At 37.8% G+C, this 19,767-nt stretch overlaps 1 protein-coding gene across 1 annotated transcript in view; it reads right to left on the minus strand.

Annotated features, from left to right (window-relative positions):
* RIMS2 (regulating synaptic membrane exocytosis 2) overlaps nucleotides 1-11,398 on the minus strand; it is a gene marked incomplete at its 5' end in the record, with an annotated part of 289,286 nt that extends 277,888 nt beyond the window's left edge. The window contains one exon of the mRNA XM_019471267.1: nucleotides 10,473-11,398. Within this exon, the coding sequence (XP_019326812.1) occupies nucleotides 10,473-11,398 (926 nt within the window). The remainder of the gene's footprint in view (nucleotides 1-10,472) is intronic.
* Between the last annotated feature and the right edge of the window lie 8,369 nt (nucleotides 11,399-19,767).

A 19,767-nucleotide genomic window follows, 5' to 3' on the forward strand; every position in this document is an offset into this window, starting at 1 on the left:
GACCCCCACCTCGCTACAACCTCCTTTCAGGGAGTTGTAGAGAGCGATGAGGTCTCCCCTCAGCCTCCTTTTCTCCAGGCTAAACAGTCCCAGTTCCCTCAGCCGCTCATTTTCAAGAAAATATTACTGTTGGAAAAAGTTAGCTAGAATTTTCACAAATAGGGTAAGATTCGGTTCCTAAATCAATAATCAGATTCCTAGGCAGATGGCCTGATTTTCAAAGGCACTAATCATTCGGCAGGTTGATTTTCACTGGTGGTGTGGTGCGACAATGCAGTGTTTCATCCTTTTGAAAAACTTGGCCACCTCCTCAGGGCTCTGACTGAGAAGTGGGGGCAGGTTTCTGTAGGACTGTAGCTGTGACAGTTCCTGCCCTAAGCTGCCTGGCTCACCCCTCACACTTGCGCTGTTGCCTTCCTCACAGGACCGGCTCCGATGTTACATAGCAGCCCCTGAACAGCTGTAGTTGGAATTACAGCCAGACCCATTAAAGGACACAGAAATTGGTGCCACTTTACCTAGATCATTCATGCCAAATATTTCCGGTGCCTAGATTGTGAATTGCAATGGATGAGGCCTGGATGGGGAGAGAATGGGGAAAAGATGGAAAGGATATGCTTTCCTCTGGCAAACATATGCTTCCGGCTCTCACCTTTGACAATATTCAATTTAATCTCAAGCAGCTTCTGTGACTAACTGCAGGTCTTGGATGGCACATTTGGGGAAGCCTGGGGCAACAGGGCTAAAGGACAGAGCATCCTAGGAACCCAGTTTTCAGGTGAATGACATATATACAGCCCATTCTGCTTATTCCCCCACGACTTCTGTTTCTCTACTTCTTCCTTTCTGATTATCCTATCCTTAATGAAATAGATGTAAAAATAACAGCAGAACAAGAAAGATGCTTACATTTTTAAAGAAAACATAAAAAAGCATACCATATTATTGATAGAATACTCCCAACTAAATAATTATTTTTTAATTAAATAAGTAAAATTGCTTGACAATGGCCCTTCTGGTTTCTAATAGTTAATTGGGGAAGTAGCAAAATTACCTGCAAAATCAGTTTAAATATGTCATAGGAAAGCACGAACGTAATTTAAAATGACACTGAGTCTAATCAAGTCGTTAGATCTGTGACAGATAGGTTTGAGTGTTTTGTTTTACTAGAAGAATAATGATTTCATCGAAGTATGAAGAAAATTATAATTTGAAAAATACATGCTCCATGTATTCTGGAGACATTACATGTAATTTTTTTTGCTGTCATTATTTCTGTTTGCTGGGACTCCTCTGTGAAAAGACTACAAACATCACAGTATGTAGCTAAATATTCTGAAAACTTCAGAGAAAAATTCCATGATGGCTTTTTATTCTATCATGGCATCGTAAAGAACGGAAATGTTTTACACAGAATCCATCAGGTCTTCATTTTGGCTTATCTCTGCCACATCTGTATGAATAATAGCACTTATTTCTGATGCAAGACTTGGATCACAAGTCCCAAATTTCTAACTTAGTTAAACTGAAATTTTGATTAGAAATAAGTGGACGAGGTTGGATAAGATAAGAACTACCTCCATAGGAAGCCTTGCATGTCTTGGGATGAAACCCTTTCCAGGCATGTTTGGACAGTAATTTCTTTCATTGCTATTTACATTAAAAGGTTAATGAATATTTATTGAGTTTATTCAGCAAATATTCCAGCTGCCAAGATGTGAAAGGATAATGGGAAATTATTTTGAAACTACAACACAAGTTTCTTTTGTTTTCTATTTAAATTTGAAAAAGATTTTTAAAAAGTGCTCAGAGAAAGCAATAATGCTTTTTATGATACTTATAAGATTGGCCACCCAGACAATTCAATTCAGTTTCAACTGAAAAAGAAAAAGAAACATCTTTACCTTCAGAATAGAAAATTTTGACAATTTCCAGGGCAAAATACATCTTGTAGTTAGTGTTAAAAATAGAGTTAAACTGAAAATAAGTTCCAACAATAAAAATTTTCCCTAAGTTAAAAATATTAAAAATCATGTAGTCCTATTAATAATCAACTTAATCTCATCTGGAACCATAACTAACTACAACCAATGCACTAAAATATTTTAATAATAACTCATAGTTCTTCCATTGCATCATATCAGGAAGGAAATAATCTGGTGCCCTCACAACACTTCTGCTATAGCTGTAGTTCCAGCAAAGTCCCAGAGTAAAAGGAAACATGATTAAAGAATTACAGTTTTAATGGTTTGTGTACATTTGCATATAGAAGGTTCAGGCTGTAATTTAGTCAAGAATTTAATCCAGAAAATTGAGTATTAGTCTTTTTTGTTGGAATCAAAGTGCTATGAAATTATTCATGTTCATTTGCTTATGAGAAAATATGCTGTCTTCTTTGACTATTATATGAAAATATTTCTTCTTCCTTACTTCAACAAATCCCTATCTATCCTCAGATTCTGATAAGGCATAATCAGTTACACACCATCTTTTCAGCATGCATTATAATATCTAAGAAGACATTCAATATCATTTTATCAAGAAATTTCAAATGTTAATATTTACCATCTTTTTGCCTAATTAGTGTTACCCCACAAAAGTTTCCTGGCTTGATGCAGTGTGTACCTGCCTGAATGCTTCTGCCAGCAGAGCGAAAGGAGTGATATAAGGATGTGAACATGCAGCCAAGAATTGGGAAAAGGCAGGGCTCTTTCTGTGAGTGATATTATTGGCTTATGCCAAGTTTAAGTGACTGCAAATTTAAAATATTATACAGTAGATTCCTCTAAATGCTGCAGAAGATCACATCCCTTTCCTTTCTCTTCTAAGAAACGTAGACGTGTCTAAGTAGGAGAAGGTTTGGCAAAAATATAAAAAAAAGCATTATTTACTATTTGCAACTTTGAACATTCTAGTTCTGTTATCATCTATGCATCTATGAAAAATATTTTTGTAGGAAAATTCTATGATAGCCAATACTAATATTTTAAAGCAGTAAGGTACTTCTCATTCAATGTTGTAAAAAGTACTTTAAAAGCAGTGATTTTTTTATTGCTTAAACATGTAATGAGAAAAATGTAATATTTCTTATCTCTCAATATTTCTTATCTTTGCACTTAAAATAGAGGTAGTTCATAGGAGAAAGCTGGAAAAAAAAGAAATAGAAAAATAGAATACTGAATTTCCAATCAAACTCTTTATACATTAAAAAAAGATGTAGAGGTCTCTATGGAAAAAATATTTCTTTATAAATGCAAAACACAATCACTTACACTGCAATATTAAGTGAAATAATAATAAGAAATGTCATGACTCCCTCAAATCAGGCTTTTAATAAAACACGTCAAACATTTCAGTATTTTAAATAATCAGTTATTCTCCTTATGACCATTCAAAATTTCGTACTTTGAATTCTAAGATATCTCCATACTGAAACTGTGTGGAATTTCAAAGCCTCTTGTGTTCAAGTCAAGTGCTGCAGCTCAGTCCTGAAATTTTGCCTTCTAGTATAATTTGTTCCAGAGAAGTCAGACTTTCAGGAACTCTCTAACCTGAATGAAGCAAATTTTAGAAACAATGACCTCATTCTGATCTAATTTAGCTCAGTGCAACTTTGAAGCCAAAGTTGTCGAAGATGTATGAAAGTGGCACAAGTAGGATTGAAATCAGGTCCCTTATCTCTTAGAATTTCAAAGTGAGAGCACTGTGATGGTATCCCACTTGCTTGGCATCTCTGCTCATGTAAGACATGTACTGTTCCTGAAGTAGCACTCAGAAAGTGTGCTTTCTGCTCCTCACACTGTGAGCTACCATACATTTTTAACTTGTGACGAGTATATTGTTTCCAAATAGACTTTATTCTCTGTCAAAAACTAAACTGTATCACTATCAGATTGGTTTCAATATTGCAATAAATAAGTAGGTCCTGCAAGGTGTTCCAGACATGAGGACCTTTTTAACTTCTATAATGAAAAAGTGCAGTTATTCATATGTCTGTAAATGACCATAACACAGCCAAGGCAAGGTTATATATCCATGTTTTCAATGCACTTAGTGACAAAGAACAGTGTATTAACCCCTTGTCCTGCATACACACATTTCTGCTCACACAGCCCGCGCTCTGCAGCTTTCAATCAACAACACGGGGACGTTGAAGTATCTAAGATCACTGGAGCCTATCTACCCACATGTTATGTTGGGGATGTTGGTCGACAGTTGGCTGAATATGAGCCTGGTAGCCAAGAAAGCCAATAGCATCCTGGCTTGTATCAGAAATAGTGTAGCCAGCAGCACTAGGGAAGCGATTGTCCCCCTGTCCCCAGCACTGGTGAGGCTGCACCTCAAATACTGTGTTCAGTTTTGGGCCCCTCACTACAGGAAAGACATTGAGGTGCTGGAGCGTGTCCAGAGAAGGGCAACGAAGCTGGTGAAGGATCTGGAGAACAAGTCTTATGAGGGGCGGCTGAGGGAACTGGGGTTGTTTAGCCTGGAGAAAAGGAGGCTCAAGGGAGACCTCATTGTGCTGTACAACTACCTGAAAGGAGGTTGTAGCGAGGTGGGTGTCGGTCTCTTCTCCCAAGTAACAAGCGATAGGACGAGAGGAAATGGCCTCAAGTTGCACCAGGGGAGGTTTAGATTGGATATTAGGAAAAATTTCTTCACCGGAAGTGGTTGAGTCACCATCCCTGGAGGAATTTGAAAGATGTGTAGCTGTGGTGCTTAGGGACAGTTTAGTGGTGGATTTGGCAGTGTTAGGTTTATGGTTGGACTCGATGATCCGAAAGGGCTTTTCCAACCTAAATGATTCTATGATTCTGATTCTACGCATGAGTTTCTTTGATAATAAAAATGGGCATCCATCTAGCTATCATGTTTTAATAAAAGAATACTGAAAGCAAACACTAAACTTAAGAACTGCACCTCTGACAAAACACACACTTTTGCCTTTCCCACCACAGATTCCACCTACATTAGATGTCAGCTACCGTCTGTGCAAACAGATACCTCTCGCAGGGTGCTCTGGAAGGTGGCTGGGAGCATGGTATGTGTGTATGCCTGAACTGTTTTCCACCATTGGAAAATCTACTCTGTCCTACTTTATATTTAGAGCAAATTAGAGCAGTATTTAGAGCTATCACATGCCTAGATTTCCTTGAATGAATTCTATTTTTCCATTTAGAGATTGTCTCTTGCCAGAACCCTGGAGTTTGAGAGATTTGTAAAGAATTGTAGGACATCCAGGACCCTCAGATGTTTGGGGAAGAAGCAGAAGGAACCCCAGCTCCAGTGCAGATCACCTCTCCGTTGCCTATGTTCTGAGTGGGGGTATGACAGCCCCAGGGACCACTGGCTTTCCTGAGCGTGGCTGTGGCGAGTCTCTTCAGACTGGCGCTTTGGTGGACTGCAGGTGTGACAGTATTGCCACAAGGAATATATGGGCAGCGATACTGTTTGATTTTCTAACTCTACCTGGAAAGCCTGTAGCCACACAGAACAAGCCTGTAGCACTGTGCTTCACATCTGCTTCATGCTGGCTGACAAATTATGGGGGCCCTTTCAAACCTGCCCTAAGGCCTATTCCTTACAATTGCACTGGCAAACATCTAACTGAAAATACAAATAAAAAATACTGTAATATTCCCTCACAATAGAAGACACTTAAACTGGACAAGCAATGGAGACAGCTTGGCCTAACTTGCATGCCACAAAAAACATAGCTTCATTTGGAGCTTTGTAGGTGACATGGTTCAACGTTCACTTCACTGCAATTAACACCACAACCATTCTTACTTTATAAACCTTGTTTCTCAGAGCCTTGAAACTGAACCAAGTAAACTGAGATGGTTTTGAGAAAGAATTGGTGAATTGAACAATCCAGAACATTTAAAAATAAGTCATTATTATCTTGATGTTTACTGATTGAGGATCCATTTTACTGCCATTTAAAATTTACGATTTCATAAAAGCACTAGCATTTCAAGAATTGTTTTTCTCTAACATTTTAAGCAATTTTGTTCTTTCAGTACTAGGGAAAATAGAAATATACCTAATATTTTGGTCCAAAACATATGGTCACCTTCTTATTTTTTAACTCTGCAAAGTGTGTTTCCTAACACAGACAGGGAATCCTGCCGTGGAGATACAGCCTTGGACTGTATGCTACCCTCATCTCCAGGACTGGCAACAAGTGTTGCAAATGGAGACACTGTCTTTGCAGTTTCAGAAGCCTGGTATTCACAACAAGAGTAAAGAAAGGTCCCTTAGATAACTTGGAAAAAACCTTGGGAGCTTCAGAAAATTTTGAATAGCACAATAAGAATTGTTCATCCTATGCACAGAAAAAGGCAGAGGCCATCTGGTAAATTAGTATTCAGTTATGTCACTAAGGACGATTTTAACGTGTATGAAGACCTGCACAAAATTCAATCTGCAAAATATATTTCATTCTGACACAACCTAAGTTTCAGGTAAACACGTTTATAATCTCAGTTATGTCCATTTAACACTGTTGTCATGTATTGTTTCCTGACCTTTTAAAGAATGAACTGGTCTGTCACACCACTGGCTCCTCACCATAGTCCTGTGTTTCTCACCTCGCCAACCCCCCCCTCAGCATTTCCCGTCAATACTGCCAGGCCCACGGTCCTTGCTCAGGGAGTCCCACTCCCTCTTTGCCAAAGCTCCCAAGCCCAGCTCAACCATCCAGTCCTTCTCTCTGAACGCCCTTGTCCCAGCCACTCACTGTCTCTCCCAAACTGCTGCTTCTGCTTCTCAGCCAATCTCAGAATCCTCTAACCTACTGCTCAGGAAGCTCCAGTTCTCACCTTCACAGTTAGCAGATCTGTTTCCTTCATTTTATCTGTTTTTCCCAAACTACAGGTCACAGGTTTAGCCAGGTCACAGGTTTAGCCTATTTGATCTACCAGCTTTGCTCTCCCCTCTTCTCCTTCAGCCTCAGTTTCCATCTCAATCCACTGGTTTCCAGCCACCCAATGACATTTTGTTTTGCAGTTCCTAAACTTCCTCCCCTTGTCTGCTCATCCTCCTGAAGCCTCCTGATTCCCATTCCAGTATGCCAGTCCTCAGCCTAGTTCATGACCCAAATTTCCTGGTCCAAATATAGTTGCATTACAAAAACTATGCAGTATCTTAAATATCTAGCTCTTCTCTTCTGCAGTTGAATCTCCATCTACAATGCTTCTTCACCATGCCTGTGTTTCACATGGCTATCTACTGGGTGCCTGAGTGTTGCCTGTGTGTTCATCAGCTTTCTCTGCTCACAGTTTCCCTTGTCCCCCATAGAGAGGAGGCAGAAGCATTCCAAGGCAATGGTTTCCCTGGCCATTACCAGAAACATGAAGAAAAATAATTCTGACTTGTCCCCTTCCTGAAAACAATCAGATCATGTTTTTAAAAATCAAGGAAAAAATTACCTTAAAGCAGACAGCTACTGAAATGAGATCAGACCCAAATACTTAAAGTCAGAGGCATTCAGTAATAATGGGTGCTCTTCCCAGAGCTCTTAATCCAGCAGCTGGTCCATGTCTCTGTTGGACTTGTAAAAGGAAATGGCTATCTTCATTTTGTGTGCATATATATGCTCCAACCATATATATGTAACAATCCTTTTCATTTTGGAGATAAGCTTAAAAAGGCAAACCTTCAACCTTTTAAGAGCATATGACTATAATTTTTCCTACATTTTAGGATAATTCATGATTTTCAGACTAGTTTCTTAAAACCAATGTCAGGGCCTTGTAAAATCTCAGATGTAATTCAGTGAACAGCTGCTCCTGCAGCTCAGGCCCAGGCTGCTCCTCACAGCTGAGCAGTTGTTAATATTTATTTGAAGAATCTGTGAAAAGATATGGGTACTCCACAGAGAAAAAAATGGAGAACAAATTATTCTCCTCTTTTGGAGAACTCATTATTACTGCATCCAAATTCTCACTCTAACATTGCCACCCTTCATCACTCCAAGGCCAAATGTTTTATATTTAGCATTATATCCTTGGCCAAAGAGACTTTGTATGTGGCTTAAAAGGACAGCTGAGAAATCCTCAGGTCTGGGGAGTTTTTGAAGGGCAGAAAGCGAATAATTTGGGGGGGAGGAAAAACCCATTTTTATAGGAGGTGTTTAAAATAATTAATTACATTTTATCAATTAAGGAAATAAGGTATTGCAGTACAAAGAAGACTGATGGGGGTTTATGTACTGTATTCCTTTTTGTGGTATTCATGAAGAAATCACTTGCTTATAGAGACTCTGAGTGCAGGATGGTTTACATGGTAAGAGACATTCATGAAAATAAAAAGAATGAGGTAGGACTTTGTGGGTCTACCTATAGCAGCTGTGAAGGCTTGATCCAGGTGGTGAGACCCCCTCTTCCTCTTCATCCTAGCAGATCTCTTCTCTCCTCCCCCATGCCTAGCAGAAGCCAAATCTTCCCATATCCAATCAAATACTTTCCTGGAGCATCGGCTCCAGGGGTTAAAGAGTGGGGGAGAAGTATGAATGGGGCTGAGGATATTGTCCGGTAACATGACCAGGGCTGCTGAGGCTGGCACCAGCTGGCTCTGGCTCCGGGTACAGGTGTTACTGCTGGGATGGCTGCCTGTTTCATGCATGGTCACTGCCTCCCAGCCCATCAGCAAGGGCAGAAACAGGACCCTCCAGCCCAGGCTGGAAGCAGGCACAGTCAGAAGCAGTCAGACATCTTCCCCAGTTCAAGCAGTTGCTTTCTTCCTCTATGAAAAACCAAGGCTGTTCTCCACACTGGTTCCAGCCACAGGCCACCACTGGGCCATGCTGACACAGCTACACTCTATATGTCATGAGAACTGCTTACAGTAATTCAGTTAAGATTAACAAAACATAAAACAGAGCATTTTTTTTCCTGTAAAATTTTGCAAGCTTTTTTCATTCATTTATAAAATACATGCTCAATTTAGCTTCATTCACTACCTCAGAAATCAGCACAGACATGACTATCATTATAATTAACTATTGTTATCAATAATAATGTTTTCTTTGACAGTTAAAATACAACATTATTTAAGTGAAAGCTATAATTTATGTCAGATTATTATGAAGACAGAGAATTAAACATTGTTTGTATAGTAAGTTTTAAACTTATGTTTTGTATATCTGTACAAAAAATACATTGTTTGTATATTATTCTGTATACTTTGTTTCATATGCTGAATTTCATTAAATAAACGCTTTGTTACTACTTCCCGTATATTCATTGGGTCTATTTTCCTCAAGGTTGCTACTAAGAACAAAATCGTGAACACCCTGAAGTTGACAGGAGTTTTTCTACTCATCAGGAAGACTAAGGGTGTCAAGGTTTCCTCACAGTTGTTTCATGTAAGTGCATGTAATTGTCTGCTTTGACCTGGGTGAAATTTGCTTCCATTCTACACTATCTTGCTCCTTATTTATCAGACCATGGTTGCTGCTATCGACATATGACAATTCAGAGTTATTCCACTAACTCTAATTAGTTACTTGCTTCAGAACCAATTTGATAGCAATATTAATAACAAATAGTAGCAAATTTTCTAATCCCAATCCACAACAGCAGATGACCATTCATGAGAATTAGTAAAGGTGCACTAGCATAAGAATAATAACTGAAAACAGGTTATAACTATTGTACTTTGGACCAACAACATATATGAAGGTAAGCAAACTAATATTATTAATTTGATTCAGTTTAAACTGATGGTCCCCGATGCTTTCATATTTAAGTCATACATTACCTTTGGATAGGTTGGGAATCATTTCAATTAATCTTAGCTTTTATTTCTGACAATGGAGTAACTCCAACATCAGGAATCCTAAAAAGCACTAAAACCGAAAAGCACCATAGCCTCACAGCAAAAAACCCCTTCCATTGGTATAAAGAACATCAGTCATTTTAAATTTGTTTAAAAACTTGAATGGGTTAACTTTATACACACAGGGTTTTTTGCAGATCAGATGCTCTTTAACCTGCTGCAGCCAGCATGAAACTGGCATAAGCTGTGTCATGTGCTCTAGTTAATTCAACAGAAAAGCGGTCATGTGCCAACACTTGATCCAGATCAAATATGCACTCATTGTGATCCAGGAGTGCGCAAATCTGGTATTAATGGACATGAAACCATGGCCTTATATGACAGCCCAGCTTTAGATGCTTTGCAGATTTAATTAACAAGTTTTTCAATAGGCATGTTTTTTCCTTTAACATATCCAAATACTTCTAGTAGCTGTGATGTTCTTTTCCATGTAAATCATTAAATTTAGATTTAAGTAAATGAAACACAAAATCAGAAAAAAAACCTCCCATCACAACAAACTTGAGTCACCTGTGAAGGGCTGTAGATACGTGGTTGCAATCAATTCTAATAGGTAAAATAAACATACAGTGGAATGGAAACTAAACCACATCTATATATTGAAACAGTCAAAAAATTAGAAATCTTACCTTTTTCACTAACACTTTCACTTTCAATCTCTACATCATCACAACTCGTATACTCTGGAGTGGATGCCAATTCTTCTTCTGAGCTACTTAATGAAACCTGGCGCATTTTACCTCCCTTTTTTGTTTTATGGGGCTTTGGTGGTGGAGGTCTGACAGATTCAGACTGGTCTGAGCTGAGCGAATCATTCCGTAACATGGTCTCCATCTTTTCACGTTTTGTTTTCCGTACGGCAGAATTGGGATCCAAATGGTGTTGTTTCCTTAATGAATCAGAGCGCCTCATGTCTGGTCTTTCCAGAGGAACTGGACTCCTCCTAGGTGTAGGAGGGCTATGATTTGTGGTCCTCTGACGATTGGGACTTGGTCCCTGAGCCTCTCGAGTTCTTTCCATAGAGTATGAACGTTGATTTTCCATGGCAGCCCTGCGCTCAGACACTGATCTTTGTCTTGACGGTCGTTCCATCCTCAGCATAGACATCCGAGAATCTTCCAACTCTGTATTTGCCAATGAGACATCACTATGTCTCCGTTCATGACGTGCTCGGGACACTTCAGCATGGATACGCATTTGTTCCTCATACGGTTGTGGCTTGACTGGGTAACGAGCCAAATTAGGATCACTTCGGTATCGTGCCTGGTATTCCTCTTCCCTCCGTTGCCTTTCATATTCTTCCCTGTTTTGTGCATCTTCCTCATCTACCGGATACTCCTTGGAACGCCTGCGACTCCTTCTGTTGGAATCTCTATAATCACCCAGTTCAGGTTCTTCATATAACTGAGGCCCACGCTGCGACCGCCTATCTGAATAATCTGATGGTGACCTGGGCATTGCACTGTCTGATGTAGCATACTGTGAATATTCGTCTCTCTCGTCCCTTTGGTCGTATCTTCTGTTCTGTTCTCTTGATATTGATGGGCTTCTTTTCCTAAATAATCATGACAAGAAAGAAGAAAGAGAATTCTGTCAATACTTCTTGTAGCACAAATATACAGTTAATGTTAATTAAATGTTAGAATGATCAGCTGATGGGAAAAAAAATCAGTTCATGGCATTTGTGAATGTGCTTGCACATTTTCTGTACTAAATTAAAGAAAGCATGTCATGCTACAAATCTGCTTATGGTGCACAGTTTAAATCAAAAACAGCTTTAAAGGAAAAATGCTAATACAACATTATAAAATATAGAATACAAATACTTATGCTACTTTGTAGTCATAACTGCTTTACAAGTACCAAAATTTTATAATCCTTTGTAATCATTTTACAGCAATATAACTTCACCGTATACTTCTATCTCATAGGGTTTTATAATCACCATAGAAATTAAGGCTAGATGGATCATTCAGTTAGTTTGATCTTTTAGCAGCCATTGTTGCTTAAAAACATACATTCCAGTTCCCACAAAACTATAATGGGTGCCAAGGGCAGAAAACAGGACAGACAAAGATCCAGTGGCAGCACTTGTCTAAATCAGATGAACTCAGAAGACCTGAACTCAGAAAACAAAACATGTTTTGTGTTGCATAAGAAGGGAAAGAGCTTCAAAGTCCTGCCTCTCTGACTTGACAAAAAAATCCTTCCCATCCCTATAGGGATGGCAATAACATTAGTCCAAGCATTTGAGCAAGACACACCAGTCAGATACCAGAATGGAGTTCCTATACCACATTAAGCATTGACTCTTTGTCATAGACGATATCTAGCCATAGGCAACTTCTGAGGCTTCAGAGGAAAGTGAAAAAAGAATTATCAACAGATACACTTTCCTCATGCTGACAAATGAGTGACTGAAGCATGGGATTTTATTATATGCAATATTTTAATAGAAGATGTGTCTGGAATATATTATGAATGTTATATGTTCTGTTTGTTTGATACAACATTGCTACCTGATTAGAAGGGATCAATTAAATAGGGAGTAGCGATTCATAGGGAAAAAACAAACTGGAGCTTCAGATCCTGCCTTTATCAATCCTAACAGGGTAATGAGCATTTAAAATGCTACTTCCAGACATGTCCAGATTCGTACTTAGTTTTTCACCCCAGATGGATCTGAAGGAGTTACCTGCAGGAAACTGGAGCAAAGAAAAAAAGAGAAAAAGTGATCTTCTGTTCAGCAACCGAGCAGAGTGTGCGCAGAGGGGTGACTGGCAAATTGGCATCCTGCCTTAGGTACCATACAGGGTCATTAAACTGTGCTTGAAAGATTTGCACCCAGTCTTGCCTTGTAAATATGAAAGTACTTTAGCCTTACAATGGCATCTGCAAATGAGGAAACTAATTCAATCTTGCAAAAATGCAACTCTTCCTGTGAAGCATGACAAGTAATATAAGCATCATTTGGATGCCTATTTGCTTATGGTGAAGCTAAGATGTCCGATCTGTCTTACTGAAGTGTCATGTTAGCACCAGCACAAATCATAACCTCTGTAAGTTTAACAAAAACTCTATGGATTCTGCTACTGGGGACTCAAGTTGAATTGTTCTAATGTGACATAAACAGAGTTTCGTAAGTCTAAAACCAGAACGGCCAACGGGAACAGACAATTAGGACAACAGAACTACCAGAACCCAGACAGTTTGCAAAGACATAGAGGTTTTCATTAAGACAACAGAGATCGGATGTGGAAACTTACTTTAAGGAAGATAAATATTTTTCATTTAAATACTTCAGCTGATGAAAAATATGCCACATCCCAAAATAAGTTGTTCCAAAGTAAATTACCTACATCGCTGAAAATTTCTGCCATGCCTATAATAAAAATGTGCCTAATTTCCCCTCCCCAATTCTGTCCCCCATATAGGCAAAATCTTATCTCTATGCAAATCCAATTGGAATAAATGGCACTCAACAGATATGGCATTCATCCATGTGGATCTCATTGCAAGGTTGAGACAAATATGTGTTCATATGGCATGTACACAAACTCTACTGTTAATACTCAGTCTATATTACATATGGATCAAGTTGTATTCACAGCCACAGATTTTTGCATAGATTTGACCCTCCAAGACATCAAAACACTCTAGTGAGTTTGGTTTATAGGATCAACTCCATCATGAACTGTGTAACACACAAAACCATACAGCATCTAGTTTGACACATCTCACACATGCCTTGGAGCAGACTGAGTGTACACATTCTTCAGGATTAAACATCTGCATACATATATCTATATTAATATAAACAACAGAATGGTAAGAATTGTTTTTAGCTTTAAATAGGAGATTTTATAGATATATACACACACACACACATACATGTGTGTGTCTATATGACTCCATGTCACAGTGTCCTCATATGGATGCAAAGAATAGTGGACAAATCTCTTTGGAAACATTGCTGTTACAAAGTCATGGGGGGAGAATTTCTGTATGAGTAAAAACACTTATTGTAGACTTTTTGCTTAGGCAAATGTACTTCTATCAGGAAAACACATCATCTGAAGAACTGGCACAAGATTTACTAAAAAATCCACCCTTTTTTCTAGCAAGAACTATGTTAATGAGAGGAGGATGTGCCAATTTAGCATTATATTTTTATACCTCTTACACAAACATTTTCTAACCTTGTCTGTTACATTTACCACAAGCAGTCATTGCCTTTCTTCCTTTTTGTTGCTAAGACATGAATATAGGAAAACCATCTATGGCTGACAGTAATGTAAAGATCAGCTGGGTCCTCAATCTATTCCAACCTTTCACGAAGGAAAAAGCTTTACATGGGTGCCCTGCATGTGGCAACTACTAGGCCACATGCAAGAATAAGGACCTTCCTGAAAATGCAACCTTTTTCTTCAGAGAATGCAGCCTGATAGATAGAAGTAACTAATTTAATTTCTGGCCTATGTTGATTGGCACTATCAAACTCCCTTTTAATTAATTTCATCCCTGCTGAAGGGATCTAACTTCACTACCAGGATGAAATGCCAGAAGTTGTAATCCTATCCATCAGAAATAAATTAACCGTACCTGTACACCTGATGGGCCAGAAACCTTGCTGGCAGGAAAGGGCTCATCCTGCCCAGCAGTCACCGTACCACTTAGTATTCAAGCCTGTCATTCTCTTTACTGGTCATCACAACACAATTAGCCCCCCTTTACCATTAGTGACTTTTTTTCTTTTTAAAAATACTTGCTACAAACACAGGTACAATGTATGCTATACATTTTAAACCAACGCTATTAAATCATGGTAGAAGGAACAGTACTCGTGAAAACTTATGGCCAGTCACTACTATTAAAAATCTGCTGTTATTTTTAGATCACAAGCTAATTCCCACTCACCTTCATGAGCCTTTGTCTAATCCATTTCTCACCATTAACTACCTTAAAGATACCTTAGTAAAAGCCTTTCCTCATGTACCTCCAGCTAGGTACACCATGGAAAATGACTACTCCTGCCTTTCCAGGGCTTTCCTGGAACATTAAAAGTTAAGAGAACTTTAAATGCATGTCAACAGCTGTGATACGCACCCTCCAGCTGCCAGCTCAACTAAGCACTATATATCTCTTGTCAGAAGGATTACTACCTTTTCTGAAAAGGTTTCCACACCACTGAAAAATCCTCCAGGCCATTGTGATTACTGCTTCTTTGAAACAATAATAAAATAAAATTATGCTTAGAAAGCTCCAGAACCTGCACAAATCTCTTCTTCAGGCACATTCTATAAAAATTCTTTTTTCAGATATAGAAACTGAAACTTATTTTCTACTAATTATCAATGTATATTTATTTTTTTATTGTAATTTATGTCCTGGTTTTGGCTGGGATAGAGTTAATTTTCTTCTTTCTAGTAGCTGGTACAGTGCTGTGGTTTGGATTTAGAATGAGGACAATGTTGATAACACACCGATGTTTTAGTTGTTGCTAAGCAGTGCTTACACTAGTCAAGGACTTTTCAGCTTCTCATGCCCTGCCAGCGAGAAGCTGGGAGGGGGCACAGCCAGGACAGCTGACCCAAACTGGCCCAAGGGCTACTCCATACCATATGACGTCATGCCCAGTATATAAACCTGGGGGAGTTGGCTGGGGGGTGTGACCGCTGCTCGGGAACTGGCTGGGCATTGGTCAGCAGGTGGTGAGCGATTATTTTCCCTTCCTTTTCTGTCCTATTAAATTGTCTTTATCTCAACCCATGAGTTTTACCTTTTTCCCGATTCTCTCCCCAATCCCACTGGGGGGGGAGTGAGCAAACGGCTGTGTGGTGTTTAGCTGCCTGCCGGGTTAAACCACAACATTTATCAATACATGACATTTGTTCTTTTAACACACGTCTCTTAACCTTACACTGATGGAAACCTTATTTGCAGTGTGCTACAAATATCACTAGTACTATGAAAAAGCAAATAGCTTGACTGTAACCTGACCTCCTGCTCATAAAGTTATTCAACTCCCCCACACTACAATAGGAAGTAAGTACTTAAAATATGGCATAGAAGAATATAAGACAGCTATTCTGCTTTGATGGCTCTGATTTCAGTAATGGAACAAAATAGCCTGAAAGTCTTTGACATTCATTTGTATTCTTCCTTGAAGAGAAAACACTCTTCTGCTTTGATTTAGATTTTTAAAAAATTAAACCAAGTGTACTGAGGAAAAGGAAATTTTACAAGGTAAGTTTCCGTCACATTTCAGAAGCACCGTAATATGTGAAGTATTTCTATCACAATCAATGTTGATCTCAGATCTTCCTGGCTACTAATCTTGTTCTCAGACCAATAGAAGACATATTTGAACTGGAGAAAACTTTCAAGAAAATACCATTCTAAAGGTATGTTGAAACATATGGGTACCTGAATACATCTACATTTACTTGGAAATTTTTATAAATAAAAAGTTTTGGGTCAATCAAAAAATAGTAAGGGCTCAGTGGTCCTGAGCCATCATCAGCTACTTGAAAACTGAATATTGGTCACCTACTTGTAATATCTCATTATAATTTACAAGACAATACTTTACTGTTTTGTTCTCTGTTTCCTCTAAATTAGCAAGGAATAAAATTGGAAAATTAAAACTGAAAGTATTTCTCCTGGACATATTTTAATTTTGCTTAACTGTTTTAAAAATGTGATCCTTTCAGTACATGAAAGAATAATTCAGAGTAGGTAAAAATTCACATTTCCCACTGGAACTCTGTCACGAAAGCCATGCAAGGGACAGGGCTTCTTGTTAGAGACCTCATCAAATACATTGAGGACAGCTTTCTCTCTCCTTTACTATATGGCTCCTGTCAGGAAAACAGCATTTGTTGGTTCCTGAGTGATCATATAAGAATAGCTCTACTATTCTAAACTTTTACACTTCTATGTGTTGTATTCAACAGACAGTCAGGCACTTGTTTTAAAACAACAGTGAAAGGGAGCACCATCATGACACCTTGCAAAAAAGTTCCTAGGCTGCAAGAAAGTGAGCTGAACACACTCTGGACCTTGCACCCAAAACTTCCATGAGTGCAGTGAACCCAGAAAACTTGCTGTGCAAAATTAAGATCTGGCTGCCTTTCTCAGGGAGGGTACTACTCTCTCACCCACCGTTAGGTACTCTTATGAAAGCATTTCCATGGACTTCCTTTGCCATAGTGAAGAATCTGCAAAAGGTTTACCTATTTTTTGAAGTGTTTTTGAGAGACTAGCTAGTATTGATTTAGCTCCTTTTCTCATTCTCCGCTTATAACTTTTGCTTTTGCTGAGTCACATTGTGGATGAGAAATCATTTTGCAGACTCTCCAAAGCAGTTATGGCTCCAGCTTATTGAAAAAATATTTTTTTCTGACTTCTAAGCAGTTCCAGTTTCTACCAAGATCTCTTTTTGCAGTTCTTCTATACTGTCTAGTTTTATACTAGATTAATCTTCTGATCTGTCTGTTCCTCTCTCCTTGGTTTCTCACCCCCCCCCAAAGAAAGAAAGAATGTAAGCAACCAGTGCACGATTTACAAGCTAATTCATTTAAACAGCCCACTCTGATAAAAAGAAAAGGTATTTATCGCATTTTTGACCAATATAGTTTTAAACAGGCTGCCCTGAAGTACATCTAACACTCAGATATCTAAGCAATTCACTAAGTAAAGTTAAACTGAGACATTATTTCATTTCTCATTTCAGCCACGCCTTACAAATTTTATGTTCTAGCAACCATATTTTGAACCATTAAAATGCCTTCCAGCTAAATATCTCCAAACAATAATGAATTAAGTTTACAATGATGATTATACAATTTACTGAAGCATGAGAGTGATACTGCAGATGTTGATCTCTATTTGACTTTATCTGAAAATATAAATTCACTGACTGCAGGCTGGTATCAACAGAATGAAAGGAAATCTGTAGTAACAAAACATTAACATAATTAAATTCACCACTGATAACAACTTTGCTTTGAACTTGATATGATTGCACAGACATATAAAACAATACGGTTACTTCAGAATCACATATTTTCTATACAAGCAATTCAGCAAAAATTCAGCATGGCAGCTTTCAAGAGCTAATTTAAATTTGTGTGGGGAAAAGAGTTATAACATGGAAAAAATTAGGAACTGCTAAACAAAACTAGTGATTTTAAGTATCCCTTGCTAATCTACAAATATTTAGGTAATAAGTTTGTTTCACAGTTTTTATTATGTTAAGAACATCACAGATAGGAAAATGGGACTACCAGTAGAAATGGCTTTGTCCTCCTTTATTTTGACTGAGTTTTCAGTAGCCCTTATATCATATAATTTGATTTTAGAGAACTGCTAAGAGAGAAATAAAATAACTATGTTTTAATCTTACTGTTCATTCAGTTACATTGATTAATGCTTACTGTTTACAAATAGGTTAAACATCCTGAGATTTTTCTTTATTTCTACTTTTGAACATTTTCAAAATGAATATTTTGCGAATTATTTCCACTTAATATATAAACAAAAATTATCATCTCACCTACTTTTTCAGTAAAATCTTTTGTTAAAAAAGCTAATCATAAAAACAATGCTAAATGGATTAAATTGCTTTCAAGAATAATTGGTCAAAATGTGCATTCTAGTTATCTGTCTCAGTACTGACGCCACAGAAATCATTTGCAGAAGGGCGGAATCAATTAACAGCTGCCATACAGCAGGATTCAAATGAGTTTAAAACCCAGGGTGTTAAAAGAATAGTAGGTCACAGAAACATTAAAACATGAGAATGAGTTAATACAATACTGAACTGTTACTAAAAAGGACTTCAAATAATATAAAATACAAGGAAATTCCAAAATTCTGCATATATTATTTTTATGAAAAGAAATTCAGCTTTTCAAGAAATATTTTTGTCACAGAAAATATAATACAATTTAAAATACTCATTTAAAGAAAAGTACAAGACTTTGTTAAAAATACTATTCTCGTATATCTGAAGCACAATAAAAACTTTTTCAGTACTTCCACTGAGCTTTTTCTTGCTAAAAGTAAAAACATCTTCCTTATCATCCCAAAAAGAGCAAAAAATGCTGAGTGTTACACATTGTTTTCACACAACACATTCAGCATCTTTCTTCCCTGCTTTACCTTTTGATCAGCCACTGCACATCTGGGAAGTAGGAAGCCTCGGGTTCATGAGAATACATCAATTTCTGTTCTGGCTAGGTCTTTCATTTAATCCTCTAGGTTCAGTGAAATCATATGAACAGTCTCTTAATTTTGAGACACAATTTTTTAGATATATTTTACAATCCTTTCCCTTCCCCCAAAATGCAATTACAAAATATAAGGCATCTAGGAAAATAAAAAGTCTAGTATATGAAACAACAGCAATTCAAGTCAGAGAGCTGACCCAACAGGAAGCTATTGAGAGCATGAGAGGAGTGTTATAGTTTAATGCTGTTACCATGTGCTGTATATAGCTGGAGGTCAAGTAAGAATTTACCCTATAAGGAGGATTATGGTACTTAGCTGATTAGTGCCTTGCTACAGTACTACGGCCTACAAATGTACATGCTGGTCAAAGCATTTAATTTAAACTATTTTTAAAATTGTGCAGTTCCAGTATTTCATGTTTTGTGTTACTAGGTCCAGCATCTTCTTTGTGCTCTAGGTGTCAAGTGAAATTATGTAATATCTATTATTTTTAGTTTGTAACAAGTCAAATTTTGACATAATTTTCAACCGTTAGGCTAAAATAGCTGTAGCATCTACTTCAGTCTGATGTGCTGAACATACTGTAGAACCGATAATACTTTTTTTTACATACCATTTAAAAAAAACCCAGTGAAAATCAATGGACTAATTATTTCTAGCAACAGTCATCAGAAGTCACTTTCAAAATAT

The sequence above is a fragment of the Aptenodytes forsteri genome, unplaced genomic scaffold (genome assembly GCF_000699145.1).
Source record: "Aptenodytes forsteri isolate BGI_AS27 unplaced genomic scaffold, ASM69914v1 Scaffold385, whole genome shotgun sequence".
NCBI classification, from domain to species: Eukaryota; Metazoa; Chordata; class Aves; order Sphenisciformes; family Spheniscidae; genus Aptenodytes; species Aptenodytes forsteri.